This window comes from Hippopotamus amphibius, chromosome 12, assembly GCF_030028045.1.
Source record: "Hippopotamus amphibius kiboko isolate mHipAmp2 chromosome 12, mHipAmp2.hap2, whole genome shotgun sequence".
Lineage (NCBI taxonomy): Eukaryota > Metazoa > Chordata > Mammalia > Artiodactyla > Hippopotamidae > Hippopotamus > Hippopotamus amphibius.
This window is the reverse complement of record NC_080197.1, coordinates 71811425-71825143: the sequence shown is the minus strand read 5'-3', so window position 1 is coordinate 71825143 and position 13719 is coordinate 71811425. Positions and strand designations below refer to the sequence as shown.

Sequence of the window (13719 nt, the reverse complement as noted above, 5' to 3'; positions counted from 1 at the left end):
TCACAAGTAAATAATATGCATGATTTATTCTGGTGAGGACTGGCCATTGACTTTCCTATCTAACAAAATGGTTATCATTGCTATGCAGAATTGGATTGCAAGGGGAAAAAAATGAGAGGGCTTGAACTCTTCAAGCTCCAATCTAATAGCCAACCCCTTAAAAAAAAGTGTGTGTGTATATATATATATATATATATATATATATATATATATATATCTCCACCCTTAGAAAATAATTCATAACTAGCAGGTGTGGACTCCAACCTTTGGAAGACCCTAAAATAATTCCAGATGCATCCTGGGATTTCCTAGAATTTTGTGCTGGAATGGCTCCCAAAACTACTCATCATTATCAACCAAAAAAAAGCGGTGAGCAGCTGGGAGTTCTTGGTACTGTGCTAAATAAATCTAAAGAGAATTAATTAGAACAAACATAATCTATGTTGTTTTAATAATCATAGTCAGGGAGAAACTTTGAGACAGATGCACACGAAGTCTTCCACTCCTTCCCTCACTCATTAACTCGTGGGCTCACTCATTAGCACATATTTACCAAACCACACACTATGTGTCAAAGTGCTACATTATGAGTATCTGATGTTGATGAAAATAAAGCTTATACTAAAGTTTTTTTTATGTGAAATCATGTTTTTCCTGTCATTGATACTGAAAGAAAATATAACTTAAATTTGAGATTAAGTGGCGGAAAAGAATCATAATCTTATTGTTGACAGTTATCATTTTTAAGCTCTGACCGGTTTGGTCATGAAAACAAAAGGCACTCTGTTCCTAGCATGAAAGGAGTTAGAGCTTCCGCAACTGTTAGAAGGGCTGTGGAAGAGAAAATCTGAGAGTGCCACTGAGGATCTCAGACTCCAGCCCCACCAACGCCGTGCTCCTAAAGAGCTTTCCTGAAACCACCGGAGTCACAGGATCTCTGCGAGGCTCCCAACCATTCCGGGCTAGAGCCAGTTTTGTGAGACAATTACATGATTTAGAGAGCTGTCTTTGAGAATAAATAAATAAAACTATGAATGCAAAGTTGGTAGCTACTTCCAGAGTCTTAGAAAAAGCCCATGCAAGAAAGGAGCCCATAGTTTAAACTTCATTAGCTTCACCATGAGTCTACCTGTACCAGCTATCTCAGTCAGCAACGAAGATGCTGGGGTTCCTCAAGAAGCTTATCTGCAAGCAGCTTTGAACCTCCATCTGCCCATCCTTCCTGTAACTGACTGGGAAAGAAAATGATGTCCTCTTCTGCCTTCTAAGTATTGAACTAGTGCCTCTCATTGACAGTTTCCAACCTGGAACTACACAGGAAAGGAGATTCTGGGAAATGTAGTGCCTGCCTTTGAGGGGGCTTAAGGATGATGCTGAGTTGACAAGAGACTACCCAGCATATCACCCTAAGGAAGACAGTGCAATTAATTGACTAAAGAGATTAAGAAGAGTTTAAACCATTCCTGAGACTAAAGCTTAAGTATGAAAGCATTGCCATATGCTCATATCTAAAACTGAAAAACAGTGAAACATTAATCTACACCTGGTTGATTCTAAAACAATACATACTTTGGAATAAAAAAGTAGAGGAATAAGAGAGCAAAGCTTTTTCACGGTCTTGAGCAATGTTCATGGGAGAAAGTTCCCTGATTATAAGTCTCTGTCATTCACTAATAATGCATTCAATGCATTTATTGATTAGTCGCATTAGGAGCCAAGAATATTATGCAAATCAAGACCAGATTGGCCCAGGACTTCCCTGGTGGTGCAATGGTTAAGAATCCACCTACAGGGAACACGGATCTGGGAAAATCTGGTCTGGGGAAATTCCACATGCCACAGAACAGCTAAGCCTGTGAGCCACAACTACTGAGCCTGAGTGCCACAACTACTGAAGCCCGTGCACCTAGAGCTCGCACACTGCAACAAGAGAAGCCACCACAATAAGAAGCCCAGAGCCTGTGCACTGCAATGAGAGAAGTCACTGCAATAAGAAGCCTGCACACTTCAATGAAGTGTAGCCCTTGCTCGCAGCAACTAGAGAAAGACCCTGTGCAGCAACAAAGACCCAAAGCAGCCAATAAATTAATTAATTTTAAAAAAGAGCAGATTAGCCCTGTATTCGAGGAGCTGTCCAATTGAAATATAATTTGAGCCCCAAATATGATCCACATATGTAATTTTAAATTTTCTGGCAGCCACAGCACATAAAAATAAACAGACGAAATTAATTTTAATACATTTTACTTAACCCGATATATCCAAGATACATATTATTTCAACATTTAATCAATATAAAATTTATTAATGATATATTTTACATTCTTTGTTTTTCTTTTGGTACCATCTTCAAACTCTGGTGTATATTTTAAGCTTATAGCACGTCTCATGTCTTACTTAGACTTGCCACATTTAAAGTGCTCAATGTGGCTAGTGGCTACCATGTTGCCACTAGAGTTATACCAGTCTTCTAGACAACTAGCGGTTTAGCCTGAATAATTCTCCAGAAGCCCATCGTGGAAAACATCCTGGCCCTGCAATCTGGACCACACAACAGTCTGTGGTAACCTGTCAGGATACTACTACCTATAACACTCTCTTGAGCTTCCTTATGACATATAATACCCAAAGAATTTACACGAGCCATAATTCTAGATAGTTGTGTGATGGACATAAGTTCTAGAGCATGTATTGATAAAGTTAATTTACAGTATCCATTCCATGTCCCCACTGCCTTTGCAAACATGCACTCTCCTTCTTTAATACTTTAATATATATTGGTACCAAAGTGAAGCTGTATTGTGCTCTTTCTTCATTTTCATTAAGAGAACTAAGCATAGGTGCAAGATTGACTGTGACTTAACTCTCTCCTCTGAGAAACTGGATTTAGGATTTGGAAATTTTTGCACTTCCAGATCTGAGATTATTGAGAGAGGAGAAGCAATTACCGAGAATTTTTAAATGCAGGTTTTCCAGTCCATTTTCTGCATCTGCATCTTGCCCTGGAGGACACGGGGTTGGGGGGGTGGGGGGTGAAGAGGAAGCTGGGACGAAGTGAGAGAGTAGCATAGACATATATACACTACCAACTGTAAAATAGATAGCTAGTGGGAAGTTGCTGTATAACAAAAGATCAACTCGATGATGGGTGATGCCTTAGAGGGCCAGAACAGGGAGGGTGGGAGGGAGTCGCGGGAGGAAGGGGATATGGGGATATATGTATAAATACAGCTGATTCACTTTGGTGTACCTCAAAAGCTAGTACAAGAGTGTAAAGCAATTATATTCCAATAAAGAGATTAAAAAATAAATAAAAAATTAAATATAAATAAAATGCAGGTTTTAAAAAACCTGATTATTTCAGTATATGCTAATTTTATATAAAAATTCCAGCTTCTAAAAGACTTTGTTAGTAAATTTTAAAAGTTCTCATCACAAGAAAAGAGTTGTAGCCTTGTATGGTGACAGATGTAACGACTTATTGTGGTGATTATTTTACAATGTATACAAATATTGGATCATTGTATCATATACATGGAACTAATATATGTCAATTATACTTTAATGAAAAGAAGCTAGTCAAAAAATAAAGACTTTGTTGTGTTGGTTTTGCTTCCACTGGTTTTTCCTGAACTACTTAGCTTTCCTAATGTTTCTTTAAAGACTAGCAAATTGGTATACTTTTGGTTGAAGAACTTGAAAAGATTGTCTGATAGATACATAAGAACTGGAAAGAAATCTTGGAAATCACCCATTTCAACCCCCTCATTTTACAAATAAGACTCAGAGAGATTAACCAAATTTCTCAAACTCATTTGTCTATTTAATGGCAAAGCTAAAACTCAAACCTGAGTCTCCTTATACTCAATCCAGTGTTCTTTCTACTGTCTATATAATTCTGGTTGAAAAAAATCCCCCTGGTCTGGCACTGAGTCTAGTGGTGTTTCAACTCTCCTCTTTGATTAAGTACATAGTAACTGAAATCTGGTAAAATGTAAGAAACATGCAGAGAAACCTGTAAGCACTCTGAACTCATCTCAGAAATAGACTGAACTGAGCAGGGCTCTCTGGACACTGGAAGATGTTCATTGGGAACCCCCTATAGGAAACCAAGCAGCTCTGTGCAATTTTATTTTATAGCATTTTGGAACTAACTCACTGAAGCAATTAATAAAATATATTCTCCTCTTCCTGAAAAAGCTTCCTTCTGTCTCTTTCTACAGATTACTTCTCTCTCTTTTTTTTTTTCCTGGTTTAATCTGCTTTCTCTATTCGTTTTCATCTTTTTCTTTACTTCCCTTTATGTCCTCACTTCTTTAGGAATTAAATCTCATGGGATATCTAGTTGAAATTCTCTTCTAGAAAGTCTAATGTCTAATGTTTTTTGGTGGATATAATTCTGTGAAGTAAATCCTCAACCAGCAAAAGAAAAAAGGAAAAGCTGCCAATAGATCTCTTTTTCAATTTTTGCTCTTCAAACTTCTTTCCCCTCTCCTCTTTAATCTGAAATCTTCCTCTTAGACTTCCTTTTTTAAATTTATTTATTTACTTATTTATTGGCTGCATTGGGTCTTCATTGCTGCACATGGGCTTTCTCTAGTTGCAGAGAGCAGGGGCTACTCTTCATTGTGGTACGTGGGCTCCTCATTATGGTGGCTTCTCTTGTTGTGGAGCATGGGCTCTAGGTGCACCGGCTTCAGTAGTTGGCACATGGGCTCAACAGCACAGGCTTAGTTGCTCTGTGGCATGTGGGATGGGATCGAACCTGCGTCCCCTGCATTGGCAGGGGCATTCTTAACCACTGCACCACCTAGGAAGTCCCCTTAGTCAGACTTCTGCTTTACCTCTATTAGCATCCCTAACTGCTCACTGTAATGATCTATTTAGTACTCATTTTTTGAAGACATCTGTTCAGTTTGATTTTGATACTCCCCCAATATGGGAACTTTAGGGTAGAAATTGAGAATGAGAAAATTTGGGAGGGTAAGGAAGAAACTAGCTCCTAATAAGATTGCAAGAGAGAAAGATTAGTAAAGTCCCATCAGTGTTTTGACTTCTGTATGACAGGGGCATAATGTTGAAGAAAAAAAATTATATATATATACACACACACACATATGTGCAAAAAATTATCATAAAGCAGGAATATTTGCTAGTGTAGTTCTGAGTGTGTATTTATTTTGATGTGATGAACTAAATATAAACAAGGACAGTAATATCTACCTCTTCCAAGTACTTAGATCTCTATAAAGCTTACTGCACTACGAGCAAACTATTTCTAGTCCTCTTTCTTTGATTCTGCCTTTGCCTGAATCCCTTGCATCCATCACTATTGGCCTTGATCTTCTCATACATATAGGATGTTGGAGAGCAGAGTATGTGTGAGCAAAAAGAATTATGATAGTAGGACACCTGGGTCCTTACTAAGTTGTATTGTACTATAATTTGTAATTAAGCTTGTTACAAATTTCTAGAAACACATCCACCTAATACTGTTTTGGATTAAGGCATGAAATACATTTTCAAAAATATTATTAGTAATATAATCTTTCCTTTATTTGTATTCTTGCTTAGGCAGTTTAGAGTAATTTTCAACATCTTGACTCTCAAGGCAGGGTGTTCTCTTTGGCTTCTTATGCCATTTCAGGTAAAAAGGAGTAATAAATGAAATGGTTTCACTGGTAAAGATGGAGCAATTTTAGAGTTTTTAAAGATGAAAGCAGAACTTTTATAGTTTAAGCTATACCACAATAGGAGTCCCTACAGTGAGAGTTTACATGGATGGAGCATGAAAACATCTAGGAGTTGTGAAGTATCAACAGGGAAAATTAAAATTCGAATAGGCTAATTTTTAAAAACAAGATTGCAAGAATCAGGTGGAGTGGTTTTGTTTGTTTTTTGAGAAGGTTATTTTGGTGGTGGTTGGGGGGATGATTTTTTTGTGTATGTGTTATTATTATTATTATTATTATTATTAATTTTGCCATTGTAAAAAAAAAAAAGCCCACAAAGCTAAAATCATGTCTTCAGGATGATGGACCATATAAAGAAGTATTTTACAATAAAGACTTACATTACACTGTTTGGGTGAGGCTACGCCTATCCTCCTGTATCTCGGTTTCATGTATTTCTATACAGATTCAAGGTCCATAATCTGTAACTAAAATAAAATGAAATATTGTCCTAAAGCTTAAGTATGGAACCTAACATTTAAAAAGACCCAGAAGGTGTGTCAGGGCCTAAGAAAATAGAAGAATGCCATTTTCTTTGAATTTCACTAATGTATAGTAATGTTAGCCAGCTATTTCGTTATCTTTGATGAGAAGAAATGAAAAAAACCCACATTAAGTTGTACCAAGGATATCAGTTTAATAACATCTAACTGTGACAAATGACTTTGAGGCAGCCCTGATTGGAAAAGTTCTAAAGTCAATTTTTGATGGGCAGGAGGTTGATTGGTGATTGGATATAGCCTTGACTTACTGTGAAAAGCCCAGATGGATGGTTTGTTTGTTTGTTTTTAATAATTGTTATTGGAGTATAGTTAAGTGACATTGTTATATTAGTTTCAGGGGTACAGCAAAGTGAATCAGTTATACATGTACATATATCTACTCTTTTTTTAGATTCTTTTCCCATTATAGGCCATTACAGAGTATTGAGTAGAGTTCCCTATGCTATACAGTAGGTCCTGATTATTTATCTATTTTATGTATAGTAGTGTGTATATGTCAGTCCCAGTCTCCCTGTTTATCCCTGCCCCCTTCCCACCTGGTAACTATAAGTTTGTTTTCTACATCTGTGACTCTATTCCTATTTTGTAAACAAATTCATTTGTACCATTATTTTTAGATTTCACATATAAGCAACATCACATGATATTTGTCTTTCCCTGTATGACTTCCTTCACTCAGTATGACAATCTCTAGGTCCATCCATGTTGCTGCAAATGGCATTATTTAAGAAGACTTCCTTAACAATCTTTCCCTTCATTCTTTTTCATGGCTGAGTAATATTCCATTGTATATAAGTACCACATCTTCTTTATCCAATCCTCTGGCGATGGACTTTTAGGTTGCTTCCGTGTCTTGGCTATTGTAAATAGCACTGCAATGAACACTGGAGTGCATGTATCTTTTCAAATTATGGTTTCCTCCGGATATATGCCCAGGAGTGGGATTGCTGTTTCACATGGTAGTTTTTTTTTAATGAATTTATTTAATTAACTTATTTATTGGCTGCTTTGGGTCTTCACTGCTGCACACAGGCTTTCTCTAGTTGCGGTGAGTGGGGGCCACTCTTTGTGGTATGTGGGCTTCTCATTTTGGTGGCATCTCTTGTTGCAGAGCATGGGCTCTAGGTGCACGGGCTTCAGTAGTTGCAGCACACAGTCTCAATAGTTGTGGCACATGGGCCTAGTTGCTCCACGGCATGTGGGATCGATCCTCCCGGACCAGGAACCAAACCTGTGTCCCCTGCATTGGCAGGCAGATTCTTAACCACTGTACCACCTAGGAAGTCCCTCATATGGTAGTTCTAAATTTAGTTTTTGAAGGCACTTCCACACTGTCCTCCATATGGTTGTACTATTTTATGTTCCCACCTACCATGCAGGATGGTTCCCTTTTCTCCACACCAGAGGGATGGTCTTAATGGGTATTTTAGGACCTGGACTTGACAGGAGCAGGAGGCTGCTCTGGAGGGTGATACTCACTTCAGTTCATCACTCAACTCTTCTTTACAGCTTAGGAGGATTTACTATGGCTGTTCAACAGGTATAACTGGGCACACCTTAGCCTTAGTTTCTGATCTCAGTGTATTCTGGTCCCTCAAGGTTAGCTGATACTTTCCTGACCTCTTTTATGGCTGAAACTCTTAAGCAAGTGGCACATACCTACAGAAATGGGCCACAGGGGTGTTTGAAATAGAAGCCTGTCAAGAAAATGCTGGATTGGGATTACTGATGCCTTTTCCTCCAGAAAGGGACCAAACTCATATTGAGACTAAGTTTTGTAGTCAGAGGATTCCTCGCATTCCCCTGTTAAACAAAAGATGGAAAGAAGAGACAAAAATATCTCCTAGGGAGAGACTTCTTATTCTCTTCTCTTGACCTTTCCAACTGCCATTCTTATCATTCCATTTGTCTTTAACTCTAGTCCAATTCATGTCTGTATCCATCAAATTCTCAGATCTTTCTCTCATTGGGTGTTTTCTGTAGTACTGAGGGTGGCACAGCTACTTGAATACTAATAGGAGGCACCATTTATCTGGTATCTATCATGGTCTAGGTACTAAACAGGAGCTCCATAGCTATTATTTCTAATCCTTATACCAGCTCTGCAAGATTAGTATCACGATCCTAATTTTACAGATGAGGAAACCAAAACTTAGAGTGGTTATATGACTTGTCTAAGGTCATAGAGCTGGCAGATCACAGAACAGAGACTCAGACTCAGGTGTTTTAAGGTCCAAAGCCAGGACTATCTCCCCAGCTCTACCCTGATGATTCCTCCAGGTGTCCATACACAGTATGTGAGGCGACCAGCTCTAGAAAGTTATCTACCGTTCTTTCAGAGAGGTAAGTTTGCTTGAAAATTGCAGAGGAAGCCTTATCACGATTTGCTTACCTTTAGCCTCCCACATCCCTCCGTTTCTATCAAACTCAAAGGCTTAGAAGCATGGAAGCAAAGTTAAGGAGAGGAAAAGGTATACAAGAGTGAAATAAATGACTAGGCTATGGCCATTTTTCTGCCCTTTTTATACACCTTTTTTTTTTAAATATATATTTTTTCTTGTTTCCGTCTTGCACACTAGGATTAATCTCGATTTCTTCTTTTCTATAGTACCCCGACACCATTTAAATTTCCAGTTTGATTTATGCAAATTAAGTTGCCTTTATTTACAATAGAAGGATCAGGACGAAGTCTGAATAACTGGGTTTGTTTCTAGGATTTTCTTTCACCTTATTCCAGAAAGACAGCCAAGATTTTGGCTATTAGTTTACAGGACTGAAGGCAGAAGCTGACCCAAGACCTCTCTTTCATCCAAACTGACTAAAGATAATGTTCTAGAGTGTTTCGAATGGTAAGGGAAGAATCGCTAGTGCCTTTGTAAGGAGATGTGCAAAAGCAGAAGCCAAGGCAAGAAGATTCTGAAGCCTGGGAGAGGGATGTTATGTTACTGTGAGTGACTGGGACCATGGCCTGCTCCCTTTAGGGCCCCCTGTAGGCTTCGTCCTGTGGGCATATCTGCATGGTGAGCACATTGGGTGGCATCGTGTTCCTCAGCATTTCCAACTCTGCTGAGGACTCCCCTGCACACTGTGGCACAGAGCCACGGGGCCACCAGACTTGGACATTCTCACAAGCCTGGACAATGCCCATCTCAGCAGCAAGCGTGAATGTGCTTTACTCTGTGTAATAAGGGTCTTAGGTGGGATGGTCAGGGGTGGGAAGCGGAGACAAAATTCCATCAATGATTCAATTTCTTACAACCTTGGTGGGATAGGTTCTTCAAAGAAGATGATTTTTAAGTTAAAGAAAATAATGTAGGCCGAATACTTTTGTTTGTCTCTAAGAGTTAGTCTCCACCTTTCTCTTCCTGGCTCTGTCCCCAGGGGGCTAACTTTCTGGATGGCTTCTACAAACTTCTTTGACCTCTGGATTCCAGTTGTGTCCAGCCATTGGGAGGCACTGGCAGGAGATTAGAGAAATGGAGGAGAATAAATTGGGATATTTACTCCAAAGATCCCTCTCTATGGGTTGACTGGGTCCCTTTACTGAAGACAGTAGATCCTGTCTGGGGCCCTTTCTTATAGTTGCTCTCCCTGGGTTGGGTTCTGGTAACCATGTCTTCTCCTTGCCCTCTCAAACTTAAGATTTTTGGAAGCTCCTCCATTGTGGGCGAGGAAAGAGGGACTGTACTATTCTTAGTTGATTTTCCTCAATCTTATCTACATCTTTTAAGTAGTTTCTTTGTTTTTGTGTGTTTATTGAGGTATAGTTGATTTACAATATTGCGTTAGTTTCAGGTGTACAACAAAGTGATTCAGTTATACACATACATATTTTTTTTTCAGATTCTTTTCCCTTATAGGTTATTACAGAATTTTGAGTATAATTTCCAAGTAGTTTCTTTGTTAAATCCTCCTGAATTAATTGCCGAATTCTTGCCGGGACCCTGAATAATGCAGTATGTGGCTTTATTTTTTCACACCAGAATATATTCTCCAAACCTGGACATGCCATCAGAGGCATGGCTTAACACGTTGGAACAGATAGAGCTAGGAAAAGATCATTTAGTTTGTAATGGAAGTGATTACCAGCCACTGAGAGTGTTTTAGGAGATATAATTTTCATCCCAAGAGAGAAGACAGTTCTATCTTGGATACAGGTGATATAGAGATGTCAGGGAGCTGAGAAAAAGAACATAATCTATGGAATGTCTGAGGATGTCACTCTGAAGAGGCCACTAGTGCTCTCAGGTAAAATGTTTCAGAGGCTGTGGTTGAAGGTACTTGAGAGCTGGTTCCAGGGCTTAAATCCAGAGAATACAGTAGGTAAACCTCTTAAGTGTTGCCAGAAAGTTAGGGAACGCTGACTATATTCACAGTAAGGTTAGAGACTTTATTACAAAGGAACCTTCCCTAAGAGCCTGGGAAAGACAGGAAATGACTCACTGAGCGCAAGTGTGGGCAGGGGCCAAGGTGAGCATCTTTCCCTGCACAAAGCTAAACCTGGCTGAACTCAGCCCCTTCCGAAACTTCTCCCACATAGAGAAGCTGGTGAAAAAGGGGGAAGCAGAAGCAGCTGTTTCCTTCCACAATAGGGAAGTGGAGTTCAGGAAGGTGGGTCCTTTTCAGCTGATTGGCCCAAACCGTGCAAGAGAGTAGATGGGGAGTTAGCATGGCAGTTAAAATCTCTGAATGCCAGCCACTTTTCAAAGTTGCAGGTAATTAGGGGTGGATATCTTTCTCCAGTTTTCCCTGAGAAACAGCTTCTGTAAGGAGTGAAATCTGGTGCTCCCACCAAATTGTCACCAACTTTAACCTGCCATCAATATTGTAGCCAGGGAGATTGGGATTGCCATATATATATTACTAATAAGAAAAAAAGATATCAAATTGTACACTTTAAATATATGCAGTTTATTATATGTCAACTATATCTCAATAAAAGTTCTAAAAAAATATGGTGGCCAGAGGCACCCACTTGAAAAAGACGGGACCCCATGGTGAGATTAACATTGCCAGCAGCTTTGGTGCTAAGGATGGAGGTCTGGTGCTCATTTCGGCAGCACATATACTAAAGTTTGGAACAATACAGAGATTAGCATGGCCCCTGCACAAGGATGACACACAATTTGTGAAGCCTTCCATATTTTTATGTAATGTACAGCACAGGAAATATAGTCAATAATATTATAATACCTTTGTATGCTAGATGATCTATAAAAATATCAAACCACTATGTCATGCACCTGACACTACTGTAATATTTTAAGTCAAGTATACTTCAATTAAAAAAAAAAAAGGAGGTCCAAAGCCATATTTGCTGGAGTGTCAAACTTACAAGCTGTGCAACCTTAAGAAAGTTCATATCTCCTCCCTTCAGTTTCCTTATCTGTAAAGTGGGGATAATAGTACTAATTCTTTTGTGAGGTTGTTGTGATGATTAAACGAGATAATGTATACAAGTGTTAGCAAATACCTGTCACATGTAAAGTATTCGGTAGACGTTTGTGTATCCTTCTCCTCACCAGAAGGCACACATTTATAGGATAGCTGTTTACAGCTTAGGATGTACAATCACTTTTCTTTCATCATGTTTTTGAGGAAGATCAACATTCCATGATTGAGCACGCAATGAGCGCTTGTGATAAAAAACCTAATGTGTGCTTTGAAGTTCCCAGGTGGGACCACTCTCATCTCAGTGGAGGCCACGCTCAATTGGCATCTCCTTTTCTTGACTCACAGCCCCTTAATTCAACCCTCTAGTGATCTAATTTGTGTGCGTGTGAATTAAATAGCATTAGCTCTAATAGTCTGCTCAGAAAATGGGTTATTCGTTGTTACCAGGTAATTTCTCTTCACTGGAGAACTTTTTGTGTTTTATTTGGGGAAAAGCTTTTAGGAAATAATAAACTGAAATTTGGAAAGGGATGGAGGTTCAGTCTAACCTCTCACCAGGTAATAGATGAAGGTCAGGGATGGATAAAGAGTGGGGAGCGATATATCACCTTCTCACTCTTTCCCCAAATACGGATGGATGTGAGCAGGAGCCTCTGACCCAAGGGGTGAGAGGAAAAGGAAGAAGGTGGTGCCTCTAGGGATGAAGAGGCTTGGCAGAACATTTGACTCAGGTGAGCAACTCATATCACTTCCCACCAGAAAAGCCAGTGTTTCTGCCTTAAGCCCCTTAAGGTCTCTAAACACAGAGACCATTAGACTGAAGTAGCTTTAATGCCTTAGTAATGAATGTAAGAAAACCAAAACCTAAGCCTGAAATGCCTCAAGGTTAAGAAATTAAACCTAACACAGCCAATCACAAACAGTCACCTAGGCTTTTCCAATAATGCAACCTCTAAAGCTATAGCCAATCAATTTCCTTGCTTTTTTCCCAAGTCTTCTCTATAAAAGTCTTTCCCCCAGCTCCTGTCGGTGGAGAGCTCCTAACAACTTCTGGCTTAGCACTGCCCCATTTGAAATCGACTTTTGCTCAAATAAACTCTGAATTTTAATTGGCCTCAGTGTATCTTTTAAAGGTTCTGATGTCAGCTGTGGGATCTGAAGGAGACCCCTCCCCCCCCCCCCACACACACACACCCACAATAGCCCTTGGGAGCAAAGAGCAATAAGCAGGTGTGGGTACACGCTGAGCTCACTGTACTCACTGCTTTCTTGCTGTATCTGGAGGTTGTGGGCAGGTCCGTCTCAGATATGTGAGCTCTGCAACTTTTGCATTATGAGCTCTTAGACTTTGAGTATTTCTTTTACCAGACTGGGTCCAGAGTTGGACTGCATCTGTCTTAAATCAGACTGAGTCTGGGGTTGAACTGGGTCTGATTTAAACCAGACTGGGTCCACTGTGAGGCCTCAGGTTAATTAAAAAAAAAAAAAAAAAAAGCATCTTTTAAGAGGAATAAAAAGTTCTTTAGGTCCAAAGAATCTGAGACTCCTCCATCTGGGACTCTGGCTAACTATATGTATAAAAATCATGGGCCTAGAAGTCGTGTTTGTTTGAACAAGTAGGTTAACTTTCTGAAAGATAATCTAGAATTACAGTGGCCACAGTGGAAAACTTTTAACCTAGATAAGCTTATCCCTTTATGAAGTGCCCTAGAGAAAAAGGAGTCTCGGCCAAGAACGCAGAAGGGCAGAGGGAAAATTATTTTTCTTCCCCTACAATTTCTGGTCATCCAGATGGGACCTGCTGGGATACCCTACTCACTCTGGAACCTGCAGATGGGATCCTGGGAAAACTGGAAGAAGCTGACAAAGGGCAAGCATTCTTAGCAAAGTCAGCTTTCTGGATCTCTGTCTGTAGTGCTTGGTCAAGAGAGAGAGAGGTAAAATATCACATTGTCTCTTCCTTTCCAAGTTCAGACTCTTGTGAATTTGGTTTTGGAGTATCTACTAATTATCAATTCTTTCCCTGCCAGGGACCGCTATTGCTTTCTTGTTTGTCTCGCTTTGTGTCCTGAAAACTTGGCCTGGCTTTC

At 39.5% G+C, this 13719-nt stretch overlaps 1 protein-coding gene and 1 non-coding gene across 3 annotated transcripts in view; both read left to right on the top strand.

The window, feature by feature from the left end:
* The first annotated feature begins 8446 nt into the window (after window positions 1-8446).
* Window positions 8447-13719, top strand: part of LOC130832471 (mesenchyme-specific cell surface glycoprotein-like) — a 56730-nt gene continuing 51457 nt past the window's right edge. For both annotated transcript variants that reach the window (XM_057700778.1, XM_057700779.1), the window contains exon 1: window positions 8447-8578. In XM_057700778.1, the coding sequence (XP_057556761.1) occupies window positions 8503-8578 (76 nt within the window). In that variant the 5' untranslated portion in view covers window positions 8447-8502. The remainder of the gene's footprint in view (window positions 8579-13719) is intronic.
* LOC130834271 (U6 spliceosomal RNA) lies at window positions 11280-11383 on the top strand. The gene has a single exon (XR_009048653.1). It is a non-coding gene; the product is annotated as a U6 spliceosomal RNA (small nuclear RNA).